At 40.8% G+C, this 20,504-nt stretch overlaps 1 protein-coding gene across 2 annotated transcripts in view; it reads right to left on the bottom strand.

Annotated features, from left to right (window-relative positions):
- tmem132e (transmembrane protein 132E) overlaps positions 1–20,504 on the bottom strand; it is a 445,874-nt gene that overhangs the window by 120,548 nt on the left and 304,822 nt on the right. Inside the window, exons 1-2 of one of the 2 annotated variants that reach the window (XM_042499184.2) lie at positions 16,057–16,764; positions 13,991–14,957 (exon numbers count right to left, since the gene is read on the bottom strand). In XM_042499184.2, the coding sequence (XP_042355118.2) occupies positions 13,991–14,957; positions 16,057–16,135 (1,046 nt within the window). In that variant the 5' untranslated portion in view covers positions 16,136–16,764. Of the gene's footprint in view, positions 1–13,990; positions 14,958–16,056; positions 16,765–20,504 lie in introns of those variants that run through there. The other variant, XM_042499185.2, reaches the window with a different exon arrangement.

Here is a 20,504-nt window from a genome sequence, read left to right as displayed (position 1 = left end):
TTATCAGAATTTCTTCCATTGAGATTGGCTAGTTTCCCATGTGCTCACAATGCATTATCTTAGCCATTATTCATTTACCATTACTCCCATTATGCTATGTAGAAGGCAGAGCAATGCTGCCAAAGTGTATTCGTATCTGCGCTGCTCTTCTTTCTTTAACACCATCATGAATATAGCCTCATGACTGACTTCTTTTTCACTCCACCCTCTCAGCTCTGTTGGGACTTCTAATGTTTACAGTGAACACAAGGTTGTGACTACATGTTGAACCACAAACAGTCCATGCTAACATCCTAACAGCCTCAAACAGAAAAATTGCTTTCGTTCTTTCAGGATCAATAACTAAAAACTGTGTTCTCCTTGTCAAAAACCACACAATTATTTTTTTAGTCCCAAGAAATTGAACATAACTGTGCATGACCCAAAGAGTCCTGCTCTCAGGACAGCAGTAAACAGTGCATCTCTTGATCTTTGTGTACAGGATTTGATGTTCAGCTTTGCAAATAACAGCTGCGAAGAACACTCACTCAAGCCAGAGAGTGCATCATTAAAATCAGAAGTTAGTTGTGGTGGGTAGATGCAGCTTCTCCACACCACTGCCTCCTTTGAAACTGTAGCCTACTGGGCAGTACAATCCTTCACGCTGGGTAGAGCCGTGTCTATTACTACAGATTGGTTCGGCAAATCTCTTGGCAGGCATCATAAAAAAGCAGAACGAAGGAGGGACGGAGGGAGAGATAGTAATAAAACCTCGCCAATTTCTGTCTGTGACAACATGAAAGAGGGAGGGACAGGTAAATAGAGGCTGCCTGCAGTGGAAAATATGGCTTATCTTAGTCTTGTCCCCTAAACCCCTAAAGGTTTTGAAGATAACTGTGTGAGGCTGTGTGTGTTGGAGGAGGGCTGCTTTGTGCACGTAGAAAGTGATCTAATGGAGGAGGAAAAGGGGACAGAAATTTGATGCTGACTGAGAAATGTGATAACCTCACAGGGTTGATGCCTCACTACCTGCCTATCAACCTACACATATTCCCCTCGTCTGATTTTCCACATTATTGCATCTCCCTCGCTGAATGTCATCCAATCATGAACCAAAATCTGCTACGAGATGAAAAGCAACAGAGAGTGAAGACATTCTGTCGCTCATTTATTTCTTGAAATAAAGTTATGCAACAGCCATTTCGGCGGTGTAAAAAAGCAACACTTCCTTAAACTCAATAACTGATTACAGCACATTTAGCAGCGGTGGCTGCAGCCAAACATTTCCTGATGAATTAATCAGACTCTCCCAGACGCGTGGGGTAATTTGATCCACTGTTAATGCAGAACTGCTGTTAATCAGGGTTATTGAGTATTAACGGCTCATTTTGTTTTCTTAAAAAGTTAATCTTTTGACTCGTGTCCACAGAGAGTCACTCTAGATGTGCTTTCTGGTACTCCTGACATGAGCACACAATATATTTAACTATTAGAAGGTAACATTTTTCCATTTTGTAGTCAATAACAAACTAGTATGCCTCTGCAAATCAGTCAAGTTGCAGTTTACAACCCTGTCTATCAAAACATGGACACTTCCATCCATAACCCGGCAGCACAGGAAATCTACACAATCAGCACATTTTTATGGTGGACACACAAAATTAGTGTCACCAATTCAGCATCTGACCAAATGTCTCCCCTTTTGTTTCTGAGTAACGGCACTGAACAATGGCCAGAAAAATGTTTTGCAAAAGATTATGATGTCACAGTAAAGTTGACGTTTTAGATATTAAACGTCATCACTTTATCATTGTATCCTATTAGACATTTGCGTGATTTTTTTTGCATATAGTGTAGGAATTCTTTAGTTATGGACAAAAACATATGTGAGATCACAGTAACCTTGACTTTTGACCTTTAACCACCAAACTGTAATCAGTTTATTCTTGAGCCCGGCAGGACGTTTGTGCCAAATTTGAGGAAATTCCCTTAAGGTTTTTCTGAGATATCATGTTCAGAAGAATGAAATTGCTACAAGGTCACTGTGACCTGGACCTTTCCCACTAAAATCTAATCAATTCATTATTGACTTAAACTGCAAGCATGTCTTGCAGACAATAATGACAAAGTGCCATACATTGTGAGACTGCAGGAAAGACCGGCACATCGAATACATCTGTATTTCCCAGTAGAGATGTCAAAATATTTCACAACTTGAGCGGCAGCACAGCACATTTCGTGAAAGGCTAAACCCGAACATAAAGCTGTCCAGATGAAAACAAAGAAATGTGTTTGGATAGAGAACAAACACATTTGGTGATCGAAAGATTTGCAGTTTCATTTGGAGCGCCGGAAAATGAATTTAGAGAGATAAAACAGTTAACGTAAGCCTGTGCAGTCAAATGAAAAACACATTTTTTTATACCTGACGGCTGCTTGTTTGATTACCTTGGAAATGAGGAGCTCTGAGCTTTTGTCAATTTGTCTCTCAGGCTCCTTCTATAAACCACTGCAGTCTGCAGGAGGATTTGGCAATATTCAAATACGCTTTGGAGAAAAAGTGGGAAAGTACAGAAAATCCCCAGGTTTGTGTGTGTTTATCCATCTGCCAGACAAACAGACATTTGATCAACCGACTTCCCAAAGCGTGAGACCTAAATGAGCGGTCCAATGTAAATTTAAGGTTTACAGTTTAAGGTGAATATAATAAATACTAAGTTAAGATCTGCATGTGACCAATCACTGACACAAACACACAGTGGCTATAAGATTACAGCTTTCATCAGACCAATGCAATCAAATGGACAAAATAATGACATACATTTCTGCAGAGCCAGAGCTTTCATTGCCAATCTGTTGATTAACTCTTGATGAAAGGGTTCAAAAACCAAACCGATGCAAAATAACTGAGCAGGGAGTTTGAATGAACGGCACTCGGTGCTATTTTACATTATATTAATTACAAAAGATTAATGAAAGCCATTTAGGCTACAAAAAACGCCTGCGCACTGATACTCAGCAGTGGGAATACATGATGGGGATGAAACTGTGCAATTTTCTCCCCCAAACATACGGTTTTTAAAATCGTGAAAAATGTATGCGAAATGATTTTTCCCCACAAAGCCTGAGCACATCACAAAGGTCCAGCACAATTAACGGTGTCAGAAGGAGTTCACTCAAGTTTGATTAAGTGGTTAATTGGGAAAATGGCTGCTGATTACACAGTCTTCAGCACTTCCATACCAATCCTAGACATCATTAAAACTCATTTCCTTTTTGTTTGGTTTCTTTGGAAACTCCTTAAATTTAAAACAGTTCTGTGTCCCTGAACAATAGGCCTCATGCATTAAAAGATATGCAAACAAATTTTCTCTTATTTTTACTCATATCCACAATTTGTTCTTATTGTGCAAGTACCCATTGATTTTTGGGATTCAACAATGTTTTCTTGTTTTTGCTCTAATCTTAGAGAGAAATAACGTGCTTTTTACTCCACTAATACTTTTAGATAACTACTTTGCAAATTATGATTTTTGCACACAAACCATATGAAAGTGTACAAATGCTGCTGAAACAATTCAATTTATTCGAAAATTAACTGGCAACTAGTTTATTTAACAGTACGTCAGTTTCACTACTGCAGAAGTTCCTCTTCTAACAATCTTTTTTGATGTGATGTCTCAAGTCTTTGAACACAGCACAAACCTGTGCTTATATAGTATTTAGGTGTTACCTATCCCTAATAGGTTACTTATGATTTAGTAAGAGCAGATTTGGATGGTTAAGAAGGTTTGGTGCATCTGGAGTTGACTTCTCTTATATTTCCTCTTACCAGAATATTAAGAGAAAATGTAAGAGACATTTATGAGAATGTTGCCGCATGAGGCCCAGAGTTTGTCTACACAACATGTTTAATGAGCCCACCGGCAGGTCTTGCAGGGTCGAAGAGGTTAATGAATAATCTTCTGGTTGGCTATGTTAACAAATGTGAATATTAACTTCCTCTAGTGATAGGGTAGGGAAAAGATAAATATGCAAATATCTCTGCCTAAATGCCTAATGAGTTTACAGCTGTACTCTTGACCCAGATGAACTTTGTGGGTTCGAGCTGAGTTAGATAGAATGTCTCATTTAATTGGTTGTGCTTGGGTTTGTTTGTCTCCAAACCGGACCATCACTCAACAACCTGCTGAGCATACCAAAAAGCCCTCCACAATAGATACGAGTCTACAATAAGAATCTTTCAAGCGTATAAACTAGAGCTACCTAAACAAAGTTACTCAGCTGGCCTATTCAAGGTTACAAAAGGGCTGAATTACTTTAGTGGTAGCCAAGCAGTGGAATAAACCTGCATAAATATCTGCATTTCGCCCTGCGCAGAGAGCTGACACATGCAACTTTCTTTAAGCATTAAAAACTCCAGCTCAAAACAGCCCATTTCATTAAAACCTTGGCACATGCACTATATCCCCCTTTTGTGACTTGATCCACACACATTAAAGTTCACAATGGTAAATGCTTCGCCCCCTGCTGCTTGGCCTCAAATGACTTGTACACAGTTTAGAAAGAAAGAGTGAGGAAGGAATAGAGGTGAAGAAGTAGTGGTGGTGCAGTCCAATATGGCCTAATAGAGAGGTTTATTTTGTCATGGCAAAAGTGGAAGCACTTTGAGGCGAGCAAGACTCTCCTGACCCCCTCTCCCTTTATCAGAGATGAGTGCTGATAAACAGCGGTTCTCCATGTCACCCGATGTGTCGTGACAAGACGGCCCCACGGCAGAGGCATCACTTCCCTAGTCATACGATCTGAACGGGCGCACGCTTCACGGCGAGAGGTGCTGACATTTCCCATCAAAGCGTTCGGGAGAAGACGAGCCGACACTGACAGCGACAATTGAGACGTGGGACACGGAGCGGAGCGAGACCGCAGAGCTGGCAGGAAGCAGAGGATGGGGTCAGGAAGTTGCTGTGTTCCCTACGAGGCACGAGCAACCATCTCACTGCCGGGGATGAAGCCACTCCTGCTGAATGTGGGTCACTCTCCCTGGCTTCCACTGCGCTTTCTCTCCTCAAGCCTTTATTTGGAGCCAGGGCATTTGAATACTGCATGTTGCACCCAGGGCTCTGGAGTATTGCGCTGTTTCCAAGAGCCTTGTACCGTGCACATAGATGAGAATAATATGAATATAGTTCATGTGTGCAACGAGGCTGGGTTTATTTCAGCGAAAATGTCAATGAGTCACAATAATCTAAATTGGCAGGTCCTCTTTGAGTACATTTACATGCATGCAATAACTCTAAAAGTCGTATCCAGGTTTTGCTGAGTATTGCGAAAACATGTAGTGCAATTTATTACATTTCTTAAACTGCAAATGAAGGAAAACACACTAAATGTCTGTTTTTATCTATTGAGACAAAGTTTTCAGTCTGTTTATCTCATTTCAATCATTTTTAAAGCAGCAATGTGTGTCTAGATGACTGAAGAAGAAATTCATTTTATTATTCAAAATCTAAATTTGTATTTGCAATATTAATACTTTATCGATACAATATTGCAATGCAAAATATCGCAATAATATGCTGTATCAATTTTTTCCCCTCTTCTTATCTCTTAAATTGTGTCTCTTTGTGGTTATTATCAATCTCTTCCTGGTCTGCATGAGTTAATTTGAATGACATTTTGCAGGTGAAGGCCAGGTTCAGTAATCCACCTATGACTGAATTAGTTTAAGAGCCCCAGAAAGCCTCATGTTGGACTTCCATGACCATTTGCACATTTCCTCCAGGTGACCCAGCGGGACCTCGAGTCAATCAAAAATCTTTTGACAGTACATCAGGGGGGAAAGAGTTATAAAGTACATCTGGAGAGGGATTTTAGCAAATGCACAGGGAGAACTGACACTGCGATGACAAAATACTATGAAGACATCACGAGCATTTTAGAATGATTCATCGGCCAACGCTAGGTATTTAGTCGAGAATCGTCTTTGTGTCCTTGAAGCTGTGACAGATAGTCCCAAAAGCCAAGAGTGACACCAGAGTAAGAAGACATGTTTATGTTTTGAAAATTTAGTGAGTGATTTATCACAGCTTTTTTTCCCCCCCTAAAAACAGCTGTCTGCTGCAGGTGGAAATGAAGAGAGCTGTGGGCGGTAAAACACGAACAAGCTAAAGGGGGCTAATTGGTAATTCTCGATGGGTCCATCACTATAAGAGCCACTTTTCACATTACATGTAGTCATCTTAAGAGGTATTTAAAGCTGATTTTCATGGCAGTATTCCCTGAGTGACTCCCACCACTGACTGTGGTTTTCGCCATATGACATTCATTATATATGTACATCAACTGGCTCCTCTCAGCCCTACAAATTAGGTTTCCATTAGCATAATGAGGAAGTGATGCAAATTAACGAATCTGGCAAATGTTCACTGACGTATTTCAATAGTTTTCCATCAAAAAAGGCATTTCAAACCGTAACACCCCAACCCTAACATTGTGCCGAAATCACGATCTTCCCTAACCCTTAACCAAAGGGCTTTTGTTGTCTAAACATTGAAAAGGGGCCTGGATGCAAAACCAAAGTTCTGGTGTCAAGATCCTGCACTTTGAACGCCTGCCAGCATCCCTCTGAAGCCTTTGCCGTACAGAGATGCTCTGTTTGGTTACCTAAAAGAAACATCTCTAAACATTAATACAGGAAGTAAATACTGAAAATAAAGGGAGCAGTTTGGTGACATAAAAACGCAATTTCTAGGAGACAGGGTCTCTTATGCAGTTTCAGTACAAAACTGTCAATACAGTAAATAAGCTTGCCTGGTAAGACCATAATGATAACGTGAGCTCAGCATTCTGTTTCGCATACTGTATCAGTATGGAGTCACTGCTGACCCAAACACTTTCCAGAAATTAAAATCCAATTAGGGCCAATCAGGGATCCACACTGTAGCTGACAACATATGCAGCCAATCAGGGACCACGTTGTGTTTGATAACTTAAAATGCAGACCACCACTTGCAGAACAGTAATGGTGGCTACTAGAATGACAAGTGCTAACTTTTAATGTTAGTAGGGTAAACACAGCATTAAGTGAAGTTACTGCTGAAATACAGTAGAGAACCCCTGGAATGAGTCCTACAACTTAAAGCACCTCTTGTACTCTCGTCTTAAAGTCAATTGATTTTTTTAATGGACTTTTTTTGTTTGAAGACTGAAACAAGGTCTGTAGTTAGCACAGGCTGAAGAGACTTTCACCTTTTCTTCCACAACATAATATTCGTCAGCAAATACTCAGTTGCAAACTTTGTGTCTTAAAAAGGTGGTTGCTAACAAGTAATTGAGACTCCAGAACATCAAGAACAGAACAGATCATCAAGCCAAACTGTGCCAAACTTGGCTTTGTAGCCTCTTTGCAGTGGCAATGCGACTGTAGTGTAGTTTCTTTATATAACGTTAGCTTGATGTGTCTGACATTGCATTTAGGGTTCAAAAATCCAAGAAGTGGTGTTTATTTGTGAAGACCATCTTGTTGAATGTAACTTGTATCATAAACTTGTGTTTACCACAGAGCATATTTTCTGTGATGATCCAAAATGCAATAGAAAAAAAACCCAACGGAAAAATCCCATAGGCTTTTTGACGATGGAACCCGGGTGATGTTGGCTTCTAGGTTGGCCTACAGAAAAACGTGATCCCTGGGGCATTCAATGACAGTTACATAAGAACAACAAAATGCACCTAAGGAGTTTCTCAGAGGAAAAGATGTTCTTGCTATTCTTCTACCTGGACTTGCTCCATTGGTGTTGAAGACGTTTCCCATGGCAAATCCAATGTTCATTGTTGCGTCCCTACTGATTACTGTGATTGGCTGAAGCATTTTGTCTGTCAGACGAGTACTACAGAGTACTTTAAGTGTTTGAGGGCGGCAGAGAGTCCAGACTGATACAGAGAGAGAAAGAGAATGTTGAACTTGCGTCATCAGGATGGTGATACCACAATAAATCTGATTAGCAGGTTAAATAAACACAACAAACTACTTCAAATCATTTCCCACCAAAAATGATAGCTCAGTTTAAGTGGTCATCTGTGAGATCCTTGAAATTTTACCAGCTTATTTGCTGTTAGCCTTGACTAAGAAGTCATTTGGCAACAAGCACATCTCATTAAACAAGCCTGTCTAGTGTCACGACATTGAATTCTCTGCTCAAATTGTAATTCTCTGCTCAGGCAAAACACAACTGCACAAGGAAAAATATCACTTTCTGTGCAACATCATGATTTCTTTTATCTGCAAAACATGCACATGATAATGAAGAGCACCCTTCATGAACCACATGTTGTTGGAGTCACTACTCTGGAAATATGAATCTGAGATGGTGAGTAGAAAATATTGCAGACAAGGGATTCACCAATTTTGAGAAGTGATTTTTAAAAGACATCTGATGTGAAAAAGAAGCTCATCCAGAAAAGCAACATCATCCTGCACCATGACAAGCAGAGCATGCCAAATAATTTCTAATACAGCAACGCATGTTATTATCGCATTGCCATGGTAACCAAATTTGACACACCACTACTTCGCATCTCACTGCATGACATGTACTCATGCAGGCACACACGACGCGCATTTCTGACAGCGCTGCTGCAGCCGCGGGATAAGTGGGGCAGATTCCACAAGTGGCCGGCTCTGCCCTCTGTCTGCCTGGCACGCCATCATCTGCATAGCAAGTCAAAAGATCTTCAAAGCTGGACGCCTGAAAAGGAGGAAAATTGGTAGGAAAGATAGAGGCAAAGGGAGAGTCAGAGGAGGCCTTCTGATTCATCTTTAAAGACGCTCCTTATTGCATCTTTAATCATCTTCCTCGATGCGCGGGGACTCGACAGTTGGCTTCCAGAACTATTGAATTCACACCCTATTGAGTCGAGTCGCTCAGGAGGTTCGGGCTGGGCTTTCTTCTCCCTGCCCCATCTCTTTTTTAACTCTCCGGCTTTATAAATCCTCATTTCCATCCCTGCAAGGGGCTCAGAGAGGCAGCATGGACGAGGATTGCAGTGGTGTGTGGATGCTAACATGGTCAGCTAAATGTTTCAAGAGGCAGGGGATGTGACAAAGCCCTCCGCTTGTACTACAAAGCCTCGCTGTAACTTTGTCACACCACGCCTTGACTGACAGATTCCCACAGCATCTCTCTTCTCTGATTTAATGAAATATTTTGTAATCTAGATTCCAGATAAAGACGTACATCAGCAAAAGTGAAGAACACTGTCAGGCAGAGGCTCTGTTGTTTAGCTTTGTGAGAGCAGGATATTATGACTGACACTAGATCATACATTTTACAGAGGGGGAGTCTTAAGGAGTGTAAATGTTGCTCTGACGGTGTGAAGACAAATGCTTGGGATTCCTTGGGGTTGTGACTTTGATAATAAATGGTTTGCACTCGAGTCTGTCTACGAGGAGGACTGAGAGAAGATCTTTAAAATACATATCAAAAAAGCATTCATTCATACATTAATTTCAGGTCTCAGCTACCTTCAATACCAAAAATGACATCAACTTGCAAGGCCGTAGTCATGGAGGTACCAAACACTGGGAGTACCAAATATCCGGGGGTCCCCCAAACGTTCAAAATTTGAAAATAACTTTTCCTATTTATCATAAGCAAGTACTGCTATACAGTACACTTTGCAAATATGCAATGAATAAAAAGCTAATACATCATTTACACATTCAGCTTAACATATATGATACATGACACTTCACTCCGGCTTCACATGGGCCATCTGATTAAAATAATGTCAGAAAGACATTAGCATAAGTTGAACACACCCAGACGTTGTGTTCTGCTGAGGTGCGGCAACACCACTTATACGAACAACACACAGAACTGCAGTCCATCTTAAAACTTGAAGCAGTAGTGGTACTTAAGGCAATTTGTTGTTTTTATGGTTATGATTACATTTTCTAATGATTATTTCAGACAGCCACGCATGGTTACCTGTCATAGAATTATTGTATTTTTCTTTATTTTTTAAATCAATTTATTTGAGGGGACATTTCAGTATATTTGAATTGGGGCGGCGGTTCCCCAATATAATTCATAATAATTGCTTAGTACACTAGTAAGAAACGGGCCAATATGGTCATTAGTTCGGTTTATCAAAGACACTGATCAAACTCTAGCTGTCCATCATCTGGCCAATAAATGCCTTCTGAGGCCTTTTATTTGAAAACAACAGATATAATCACATCAGCCCACAGTAAAGAAGTCAGCTTCATTTTGTTGATTATTCATGAAGTTAAACAGAAACACCTTTGACCAAAAAGTTTGGTTAATTAATGTAGTTTATAAATCATCCTGATCAGTGTTTTGTCTGTATAAAATCATGTTTGTATAGTGACAAGGTTTCAAAACCTTTTCTGCAATGCAGCTATTGCAATTTAAACCTTCGTTACTATTAGTCTGCTCAAAAAGTGGGGACTGATAGAGGGGAGGGGGCGTGCACAAGGAGCACCTTTACTGCAGATACAAGGTTTCCAGCTGCCTGAAAGAAAACAAAGCACCACCCATCTTTTAAACCCACAGTGGAACAAGAGTCAGCTCCCACCAATAATCCCCGACCACATCTGGCCACACTTTTCAAACCAAACTCTAAAAAAGACAGCAGTTGCATGATGAAGTGCCTGCTTTGCCCCCCCCAAAAAACTCTGAGATTTCCACTTGTAAAAACTCGTCTCCTAACCTCTGCAAGCACATTGAAGTAAGATGCACCTACTGTAGGTGAAAATTCAGTTAGCTAGCGAAAAATAAAAGTCCAAAACTGCAATAGTTACTTGATTAAAAGTTTGTAATTGTTCTTCATAAGCATCTGTATTTCCCAAAGGATACGATAGTAAAATTTACTTCAGGTAAACTGCTGAGGCCGGAGTTAAAATGACACCTAATCAGAGCTGATGCAAAGAGACATCAGTATCTGTATTAAGAAATGCATCAACAAGCTGCTATGAGGATGTTGTCATGGTTTTATGGGTTATGAAGAATTAGGAAGCTGACCAAATCGGTTTACTTTTGCTGTATTGGGAAGTTACCGCTGTGGAGATGTCAAGTGTCATATGTTGTTATTGAGTGTGTAGATTGTGTCAATGTCTTTGTTTACATACTGTGCATGTCTTTTTGTTTATGATGGCAAACTAGTGTATCTTTTGGGGGATGAATAAAGTGAATCGTATCCTATCTTATGATATGGTATGGTATGGAACAGTACCACACGGTAATGTACGCTGTGGTAAGGTATTTAATGCGATGACGTAGTACGGTATGGTACAGTATAGTATTTTATCCTATCCTATCCCATCCCATCCTATATCAATCAACTGTGTCATTTAGGTAGTTTTAAGTCCAAATTTTGGGTCACATTACAAAAGGTGAACACGTGTCACCATGTTTTTGATTGACTTGGGTCATAACCTCTAGAGGTTAGATTTATTAATAGTGATTTCTCCAGCTGAAATGTGAGGAATTACTATTAATAAACCATTTCTGTAGGGAGAACTCATACTGGTTTTGCGCTCTGAGCTTATTGGGTTATTGAGACTTTATGAATATCCCGCAAATCTCCAAATTTCATTCTGTAAGAGCTTCAGTTAGGATTACAACAATCGTATTTACAGTGTGTTTCATCATCATTGCTGAGTTAGTCGGTAATATTCTCCTTACGTTTTCCATTCTTCCTGCTGCCTTCACGCCTACAAGCAGAGAAACACTTACTTTCCTCAAGCTTTGTCAAGTGCAAATAATCATTTATTCTCTAACCCTGAATATTGTGTTGACAACCGAGGAGAGGAATGAAGTTCAGGGACCGGTGAGCCGAGCTGGGCCTCATGCTTCCTCAGCTCTATTTCCATGGAGAGAGGGTCAAACTCAGGGATTTAACAATGCCAAATATTATTTACTGCAACACCAATTATGGCCCCTCTGGGACACAGGTCTTAAGTCAGAGAATATAAAAACGAATACTGATGTCCTGAGAAAATAGGGAAAAATGTAAAGCTGAGATGGCAGAGCTATGGAAGTAGCAGGGGGGTTGGGGCAGACATTTCAACATCCAGCACACTGGTAGCCACTACTGGTTGCCTTTTATGTCCTGTCATGTCATCCTATTCAAAAACCAAATCTTTTATTTTACACCGTGCTAATTAAATATAAAAAAAAAGACTGAGATTGGTCCTGGATGTACAGTATGTACAAATATAAAGTTCTATCATCTTAGTTTGATGGACTTTTGCCATCTATATGCTAATAAAATAAAGACATTTTGAATGCTTTCATTTACTGTAAATTCAATCATTCCTTTTTATTCCAGCACTACAAGAGTCAATAGAATAGATTGCTCATTAAATGTTATTTCATAGTAAATCAAGGTAGATGTTATTATAAAATTTAAAAGAGCAGTGTGTGTGGGTTTAGTAGGATGTAGTGATGATGATTGCAGATTGCAACTAGCTAAATCTTCTTCCATGTTCAAGCGAAAACTCCTGCTTAGGATTCCTTCAGATGTTCATTATTCAGGAGGTTTTTCCTGACAGCAAAATTATCAGCAGAGGTCCCCTTCTCTCCAAAACAAACAGATCAGGTGATTGAAACCAGTAAAAACACTGAATGAAGCGGCTTTATGTTACAAATTAGTGTTTTTCCAATGCCGTTCAGCACGTTGCAGCAGGCCGCCAGCCCAGCACGTGCTAATATGTGCTTGCCTGCTTTCTCTGATAACTTAGGATCCAGACTTTCAGGAGGTTTTTAAGAAGCTGAATTATCCACAGAGGTCTCCTCTGCACCAAAGCAATCTGCCCCAGTGTTTTTAATCAGTGAAAACATTGAATAAAGCAGTTTTACATTTCTACATTTTACACTTACATTTTAGAAGCATGGCGATTTCTGTGAATGAAGACAGTCTCCAAATATTTTAGGTTCAGTTTGTTCTCTGCTACAGTAACTCTGCATGAGAATACGACAGAGGACTGCAGCAAGCCATTTCAATATGTGATCTACAACCATTACCTGGTCAAACAGCACAAGCCTTGAGCTTTTAAACACACTCTGCTTTGAGCAGCAGTTCACTGCAAATTATTCATACAATCCTGTCCTGAGAGAAAAAAGACATCTCAGGATGTTAAGCCACCACTTCAAAAGGTGAGCCGTGCAGTGCTGCCACACTTTAACCCTGTCGTCTCCTTTTTTATCTTACCTAACTGTAATTACTGCTGGCACATCATCGGGCTCAGTGAAGGAGAAATTAATGAGAGGGATGAAATATATGATTACATGCTCATTTGGCTCTTTAGGCCTAAAATGACATAAATGGCAAGTCGTGTGCTGGAAAGAATTGGAATTACATAACGCTGGCAACACTTACATGCACCCCATGATCATATGCTCGCCTAAAATGCTGCAATTAATGTTGGGGTTATTTAAAAACCTTTATCTAATTATGCTGCTTTGAATGAGGTTGATTATCAAAACTGTAATGAAGACATCCAGTGCCGTGATAATTGTGCCATTAATAGAGGGCTATTTGGACGAGTAAATCCAGAATTTCTTATGAGCCTGTCCGCCAGGGACTTCACAGGACGCAGCACTGCAGAGCTTTGTTTACATGCAGTGCTGCAGCCTTAAGCCTAAGCCTTGGACAAATTGCAGACAATTATGTGTGAGCATAATTATAAAAGGAGATATAAGACTGCAGTTCATGACAGGAGGGGAATGACTAATGTTGGCCGAGGCCTAGCAGGAACCAGACGAATTATTTATTCATCAATAACTCTTGTGTACATGATTGCATAGAAGGAGGGAAATTCTCAGAATGAGTGTCTGCTGTGCATGTAAACAGCTTGATATTTTTTTTCCCAAGGGGTAAATGTGTGAATATAAACACATTAAAACATGTGACATTCAGGGTGGAATACATTTGGAAGAACACACGGAGTATGTTATAAGTAAACATTTTAAATGCGACTTACTTGAGGGTGAACTGCTCGACGGTGGAGTTAGGCATCAAGTAGAGGAAGATTTTGAGGGTTTCTCCTGGCTTCAGGGGTTTCTCTGGCAGCCTGAGGAACATGTTCTTGTCTAACTGCTTGTCCACCAGCAGCTGCTCTTGACTGGCCTGGTACAGGCTGATGCTCCCGATGCGCAGCAGGGGGTGCTGTGACAGAGGTTCTCCCCTGGAAGCACCACCACCCCTGTGACCGGAGCCCTCGCTGCACTCCCCATCCACATTGGGCCCGTGCAGCGTGTAGTAGAGCTCAGCCTGGAGGGTCTCACTGGTCAGCCCATCCAAGAGCCCGTCAGTGGAGCCTTTCCTCCGACCCAGTGGGGCTACATTGGTGTTAAACCAGGACGGAGGCAGCTCCAGCTGGGCCAAGCACTGTGCCAGGTTGCCTTTCATGCGGCAGGAGGTTTTAATTTCACGGACATCCCGAAAGGCGTGCAGACGGACGCAGGGCAGCTTGTCCTGAGCCTTGAAGTCATCCCAGTCGCGGCCAGCAATGTAGAAAAACACCTGGACCGTGGGGTTGTTGGAGAAGACCCTGGCCTGGACAATGAAGGCCCGCACCTTCCAGTTGACTGTCAGCTGGCCGGGGATATCCAGCGGACTAGTTGGCTGGAGCAACTCCTTGGACAGGGCTTGGTCCCGGGCAAAAGGCCCAAAGCTTATGTTGATGGCAGGGAGGTCTTTTGTCTGGAAAACCACGAAACTCTCCGAGCGCTGCAGTGGGTGTCCAGTGCTGGGGCTACTGCTGCTCCTGCTGCCGCCGCCAACGGTTTGTCCTGTGATCTGAGCTTCCCGCAAGAAGAAAGCCAGTTGTGCATTGGACATTTTGAAGTTGACGGGAAGGTACACATTGGGTGGTGGAGGACTGGCTGTCATTGCTGAGGAGCTGAGGAGGGCATCTGAGCTGGTTGGAGAGATTTTTCCTGCAAGAGCTGCAAAGAGAGGAAGGAGAGGAGAGAGGTTAAACCTTTAAATACGGACTTTTTGTCTTTTCTAACTGTTTTTAATATGAGCATATTGGTTTGATTTCTCTCATAAACAAAGGGGGGTTGCAACTTTAACCAAAAATTTGGAGATAATGAGTTAAAAAAAGTTACAAGAAAATTAGCTAAAAATAAGCACAAAATAATAAAATAAATAAAGAACAAGTAAACAAAAAAAAAACAAGAAATGCCCTTAAAATGTGAAGAAAAATGATAAAATGATGATATTTTATTATATTTATTTTGTAACCAAATTTTAACAATACATTTTTTGTAATTGTGAATATAGTTTTCTAAACATTTTCCCCTAATTTTGAACAATTTTCTAATAATCCTCCCCTCTTTTTCGAATTTTTTCAAATTATTATCTTCTTGTAACCTTTTACTAATTTCTTGCCAAGTTGGACTTTGCCTTTCACCCTAAAATTTTATGAAGAAATCAAACCCATCTGCCCAACTTTCAACAGGTCAAATAGCTTGTGAAAGGTGTCTGAATGCAGCACAAGGAAAATGATGTGGATCCATGTTTTGAAAGAAAGTTTCAAAATGTGAGGAAGAAACACACACAAGGAGGAGGGGTCAATGAATCATAACGATGAATGAATCATAAGCAGGAAGTCACAGAGGACTGCTCAGTCAGCCGTAAAGAGGAAAAGGGGAGAAGGTCAACACACTAATCAGATGATAACTGGTCAATTCATGTAAAGCACAGGCTATTAAACAAATCATGTTGACATTGTCAAGGTGCATGCCACATGATGTTTATCTGGGATGCAGCAACAATCAGTGTTTGGCTATTCAACAGTTTGAAATGGAACACACACAACTCTTTAAAATCTTTAAAAAGATACAAACTCACAAGAGACCTGAAGGTAATGAGCTACCGAATTAAACAAGAAACCTGTGTTTGTATTGGCACACACACTACATCATGCTGCACCGCACTTGTTGAGAAAAACAAGTCAACATAGCTTAACACCTAAGTTACGACAGTGAAATCAAAGTAGGGCAAAACCAGCCCAGAACAAACAGAATAAATGTGACATACTTATCAAAATTACCCAGAGCTGAGCACAAAAACACAGTTTCCTGTCCCCATGGTCCAAATCATAGATTAAAAGTCCCATATTCCAAATGGTTTTATCATTGAAATCGCATCCTTAAAATGTGGGGGGAAAAAAAAAATCAAGCGGATCTTTTTTGAATTCCCCAAAAGGAAAAGCCTCTTCAAAAGGTTTGTTACTCAGCGGGCACTCCACAGAAGTTTCTTTTTTGGGGGTTTCGCTTTAGAAAATCTTTGTCATGAGTTGCAAAAAGAGGAATAAATGAGGGTGTAAAAAAGAAAAAAAAGAAAAAAAGCAATATGCTCCGGCAGTTCTTCACTTGCTTCTTGTATCTGGCTACAAAGACTCCACCGAGCTTCTTGAACTTGTGCTTGTCTAATTCCCCGTGGCTTGGGTCTTGGTTTAAGAGTGGTTCAGCCCCATGCAGCAGCTCTTTCAATCCCAGACTGTGCATGGCTCCAGGACAGACTCTGATAGACAGGCAGAGCCTCCTCCCGGTTGGTGGGCTGTACGGGAACTATAGACAAAGCCTTTGACGCCGCCCCATCTTGCCACACCTAGTCTCTAGTCTATAATCACCATTTTAGCTCCCGGTCAGAGCTAAGACACACAGACTCTCAGAGGACTCACACACACACACACATATGGAGGCGAAAGGAACAACACTCTCCAGCTCGATTCATCCTCTCCCTCTGGACGTGTTCAGGCAGACTCTTATGTGTGTGTGTGTGTGTGTGTGTGTAAGGGCTGGTTGGTGTGTGTGTGTGTGTGTGTGTGTGAGGTGGGGCGGGGGATGGATGTATTGCTTGAATGCCTCCAGGCAGAGAGAGAGAGTAAGAGAGTGTGAAGGGGAGAGGGAGGGATTAGGTAAAGATTATTGATGAATTAGCCTAGCTCTCCTCCTTCTTCTCCTTCTTTCCCTCCCTCCTCCTCCTCCTGCCCCCTTTCGTCTGCTTTAGCCCCATGAGAAATCCATGAGAAAGAGGGGATACCGGCCGGAGAGGGGGAGGGGTATCTGGACTGCCTCCCTGCTTCACTCACATGCGCCTGGAATTCCCATAATAAAAGAGAGAGGGGATCCGTGATGTGTGTGTGTGTGTGTGTCTGTGTGTGTGTGTTTGTGTGTGTGTGGGCCCCATAAACTGAATGGCAAACAGTGCGGGCAACAAAGGATGAAGCCACAGCCGGGGAAACATCCCGCATTTACAAATGAGCAGCCGTAGCCATAGAGAAGGCTGGAGGAACTATAATGATGAGAGGAGCTACTTAGAGGCTGTCTAGTCTTTATCGACCAAAGGCTTTCTACCTCGCAGGAATGCTTGTGTGCTTTTGAGTGTGTGTGTGTGTGTGTGTGTGCCTTGATCAACATTAAAAGCGACAAATATGCACAGCATTCCACAAACTTCCTTAAGGGCTCCTCCACCAGAGCACCATCTGCTTCATTCTCCCGGGTCCAAACGCAGGAGCCGCCGTTCAAATCTCCCACCGCTACTGTATATTTTACCAGTCACATGACGACATAGCAAAACTGTAAGAGTCTACCGCCAATCCTCGCCTCAGGGAAGGATCAAATTTCGGCGTCACGTATGAGGACGTACACCTAGTACACCTTCCAGTGTTACTATCAAAGCTCTATGTGATTTTATTGCTGTTTAACTCTTTGAAACTTGAGCAAAATGGCTTGATTTCTATCAAAACCATGCAAAGAAGGCAATGAGAAACCAAAGAAGAAATGACCCTAAAATTTGTAAAAAGTACAAGAAAATTACCTGAAAATTAGTTAAATAAATACATAGTAAAAGTAAATCAATAAAATGAAATAAAAAGAAATGACCTGTAAAAAGTGCTTAAAAATTACAAAAAATCTGTGACATATTTTTAAATATGTAATCACGATGATTAGCTATGAATATAGTTTTCTTCACTGACTGATGGAGGTCTAGTCCCGAACGGCATTTTAAAATAATGATCTTTGCAAGTTAGTTGCAAGTTTTCCTCAATGTTGTATTCCCCAAGCTTTTTAAAAATAATTTTCCATGTTCATGTTTATGAAAGAAATTGCACCAATATGCCACAGGTTCAAAGGTTTAAATACTTGTGAAAGGCGTCTGACATCAGCTCAAGAAAAGTGATGTCGCTCCAGGTTTCAAAGGGTTAAAAAGAAAGAAGATATTGGAACAGAATACAGACCACTTCTCTCTCTGACTGTGTCTTTAGGCAGCAGTAGCCTGAAGCTCAGAGAGAACTTGAATGCCCAAACCTGCTGGGACTTTTAAAACTGAATGTGCAACATTTTCCCTGCTTTCCAAACTGCTGCTGAGGTGTCCTTGAGCAAGGCTCTTAAAGAAATGTCTCCATGTGTTTCACAAGCACCTGCTGCTGGCCAAACAGCCCAAAACAAAATGGTTTCCAGCTTGCTGCTGTTTTTTTTTTAAATGGTAATTTAGTTTTTAAAGCAGTTTGCCTCTGACTCGACTGCTTCTCTCTTGCATCTGCTCATTTGAACACAGGGAGGCTGTAGGGCCCACATCAGGGAACTTAAGGTAAAACTGTGACTCCAAACAGCTTGCTGACATTATTTGAGTGTGTGCGAGACAATAACGACGCAATATGTGGCTGTTTGCATCATCAGTGATGTGCATTATAATCTAGCTGTTGGATCAACTCAAACAGGGTGCAGCAGGAGCGGAGAGTTAGTGAAGTGTGAGACGCTGTTTGGCAATGCGAAGCAATTACCCCAGGAAATTGGCAAAATACACAAAAATAACTCAGATTCAAAGGGACAGGATATCTCTCCACAGAGGAGTGATTGTGACTTCTTTCATTTTTTGTACAATAATCCTGGCTTGATACAAGATATTATCTCAGTATTTATTGAAATAAGATGAAAATCCTCCCGACACGATCAAAACAGTTTACACTATGCTGGTTGTGGAGATGTGTTTTTTATTGCGTTGCCGCCTTTGGCGGTGACTATTTGAACATTTGAACAAATGCTTTACAAGAGTCAATATCAATTATTTCTAATGAATTGCAGGATTGCCACAATCACTTTTTGCCCCTAAAATCTAAATATCAACACACTTTGGAGGACCGTCTCTGAGGAGGAAAAGTCACATTTTCTTTTGATATGCTGGAAAAACATTGATTTCCCTTTCTTTTACCATAATAAATGTGTATTAAAACAGCACGTTCTTGTAGTTATCATCTTTTTCTACGATAATGACAGCAGTACAGATTCATTCTATAACTGCGTTCTGTCAAAGAAATACAATTTGACTCTTATTGTCTTACTCAAATCAGGTGGCCTTGCTGATAGCGGTTTCGGGGCCATTTCTGATTGAACAAAAAGGAGCTCACTTTTTAACGAAAAGGTCTGTCTCTTTAGGGAACCTTTCCAAAATGTTGTCAGACACTAAGCTTATTAATTTGAACCCATTAATGGAAAAAACAATATCAGCAGACAGTGCATATGCTTTGTAGGCTGACGTGCTCTCGCTCAATACCGGCCCTGAAAGTCAAAAATGGTGTTCCCGTTACACATCCAGAAGTTACTCATAAAGATGACTGAGATTAGGTACTGAACGTGGTACTTTTACAGCTACTGAGCAAATAACGTCAGTAATACGGATTCTTATTAAATCCATCACTGCCATATTTTGGTACCAGAGAGCATCTGAGTAAAAATGTGAGATTCAGAAAAGTGTCAGGAAGCACCCCAAAGCCTGGAAGCAGGGATGCACGATAATATCAGCAAGTCATCTGTATCTGCATATACTGACTTTAAAATGAAATGTGCAAATAGGCCAACACACCGATTTCTGAAGATATCACAAACTGTTTTTGTTTTTTTTAAAGAAGACGTGTTCAAAACATCATACCTAAGCTGAAGTATTTTTTTTTCTTATTTTGCACAATGAATGACTATGACATACTTTGAAAAGCATTTTAATTTGTCTCATGCCATCACGATAAGATAATGCATAACATGATGTTAATTCAACCACAGAGGAGACTTGATGATCAATAAAATTAGGTGGGGATTCTGGGGAATAGAGTGGATATATTGATATCGGCATATTGGATATCTGCAAAATTCCAATACTGTGCTGGAAGCCAGCTCCGTGGAGGCGCCGGCTTTCACCTCGGATATGAGGCACAAGTGCTCCAAAGTCAGGAAGCTGGACACAGAGCTCCCCTCTAATGCGATAGTTTTGGCATCAGGTCGAGTTACTTTTGTATATTATTTCAATAGCAGCCTAGCATCACTGTATATGAGACACACACTAACAGACACATACACTCACAGAGCCGACAGAGACAGAATTAAATTAAAGATTTGCTCTTTAGTCTACTGTGTCAGGACTGTAGCTTGTTAAAAATATATTTTTTTGTTATTACAAAGAAAGTACAGAACCAAAAAAGGGTACAG

This window comes from Plectropomus leopardus, chromosome 15 (genome assembly GCF_026936395.1).
Source record: "Plectropomus leopardus strain MGB_pleo_1.0 chromosome 15, ASM2693639v1, whole genome shotgun sequence".
In the NCBI taxonomy this organism is placed as follows: domain Eukaryota; kingdom Metazoa; phylum Chordata; class Actinopteri; order Perciformes; family Serranidae; genus Plectropomus; species Plectropomus leopardus.
This window is presented reverse-complemented; position numbering and strand designations above follow the sequence as displayed.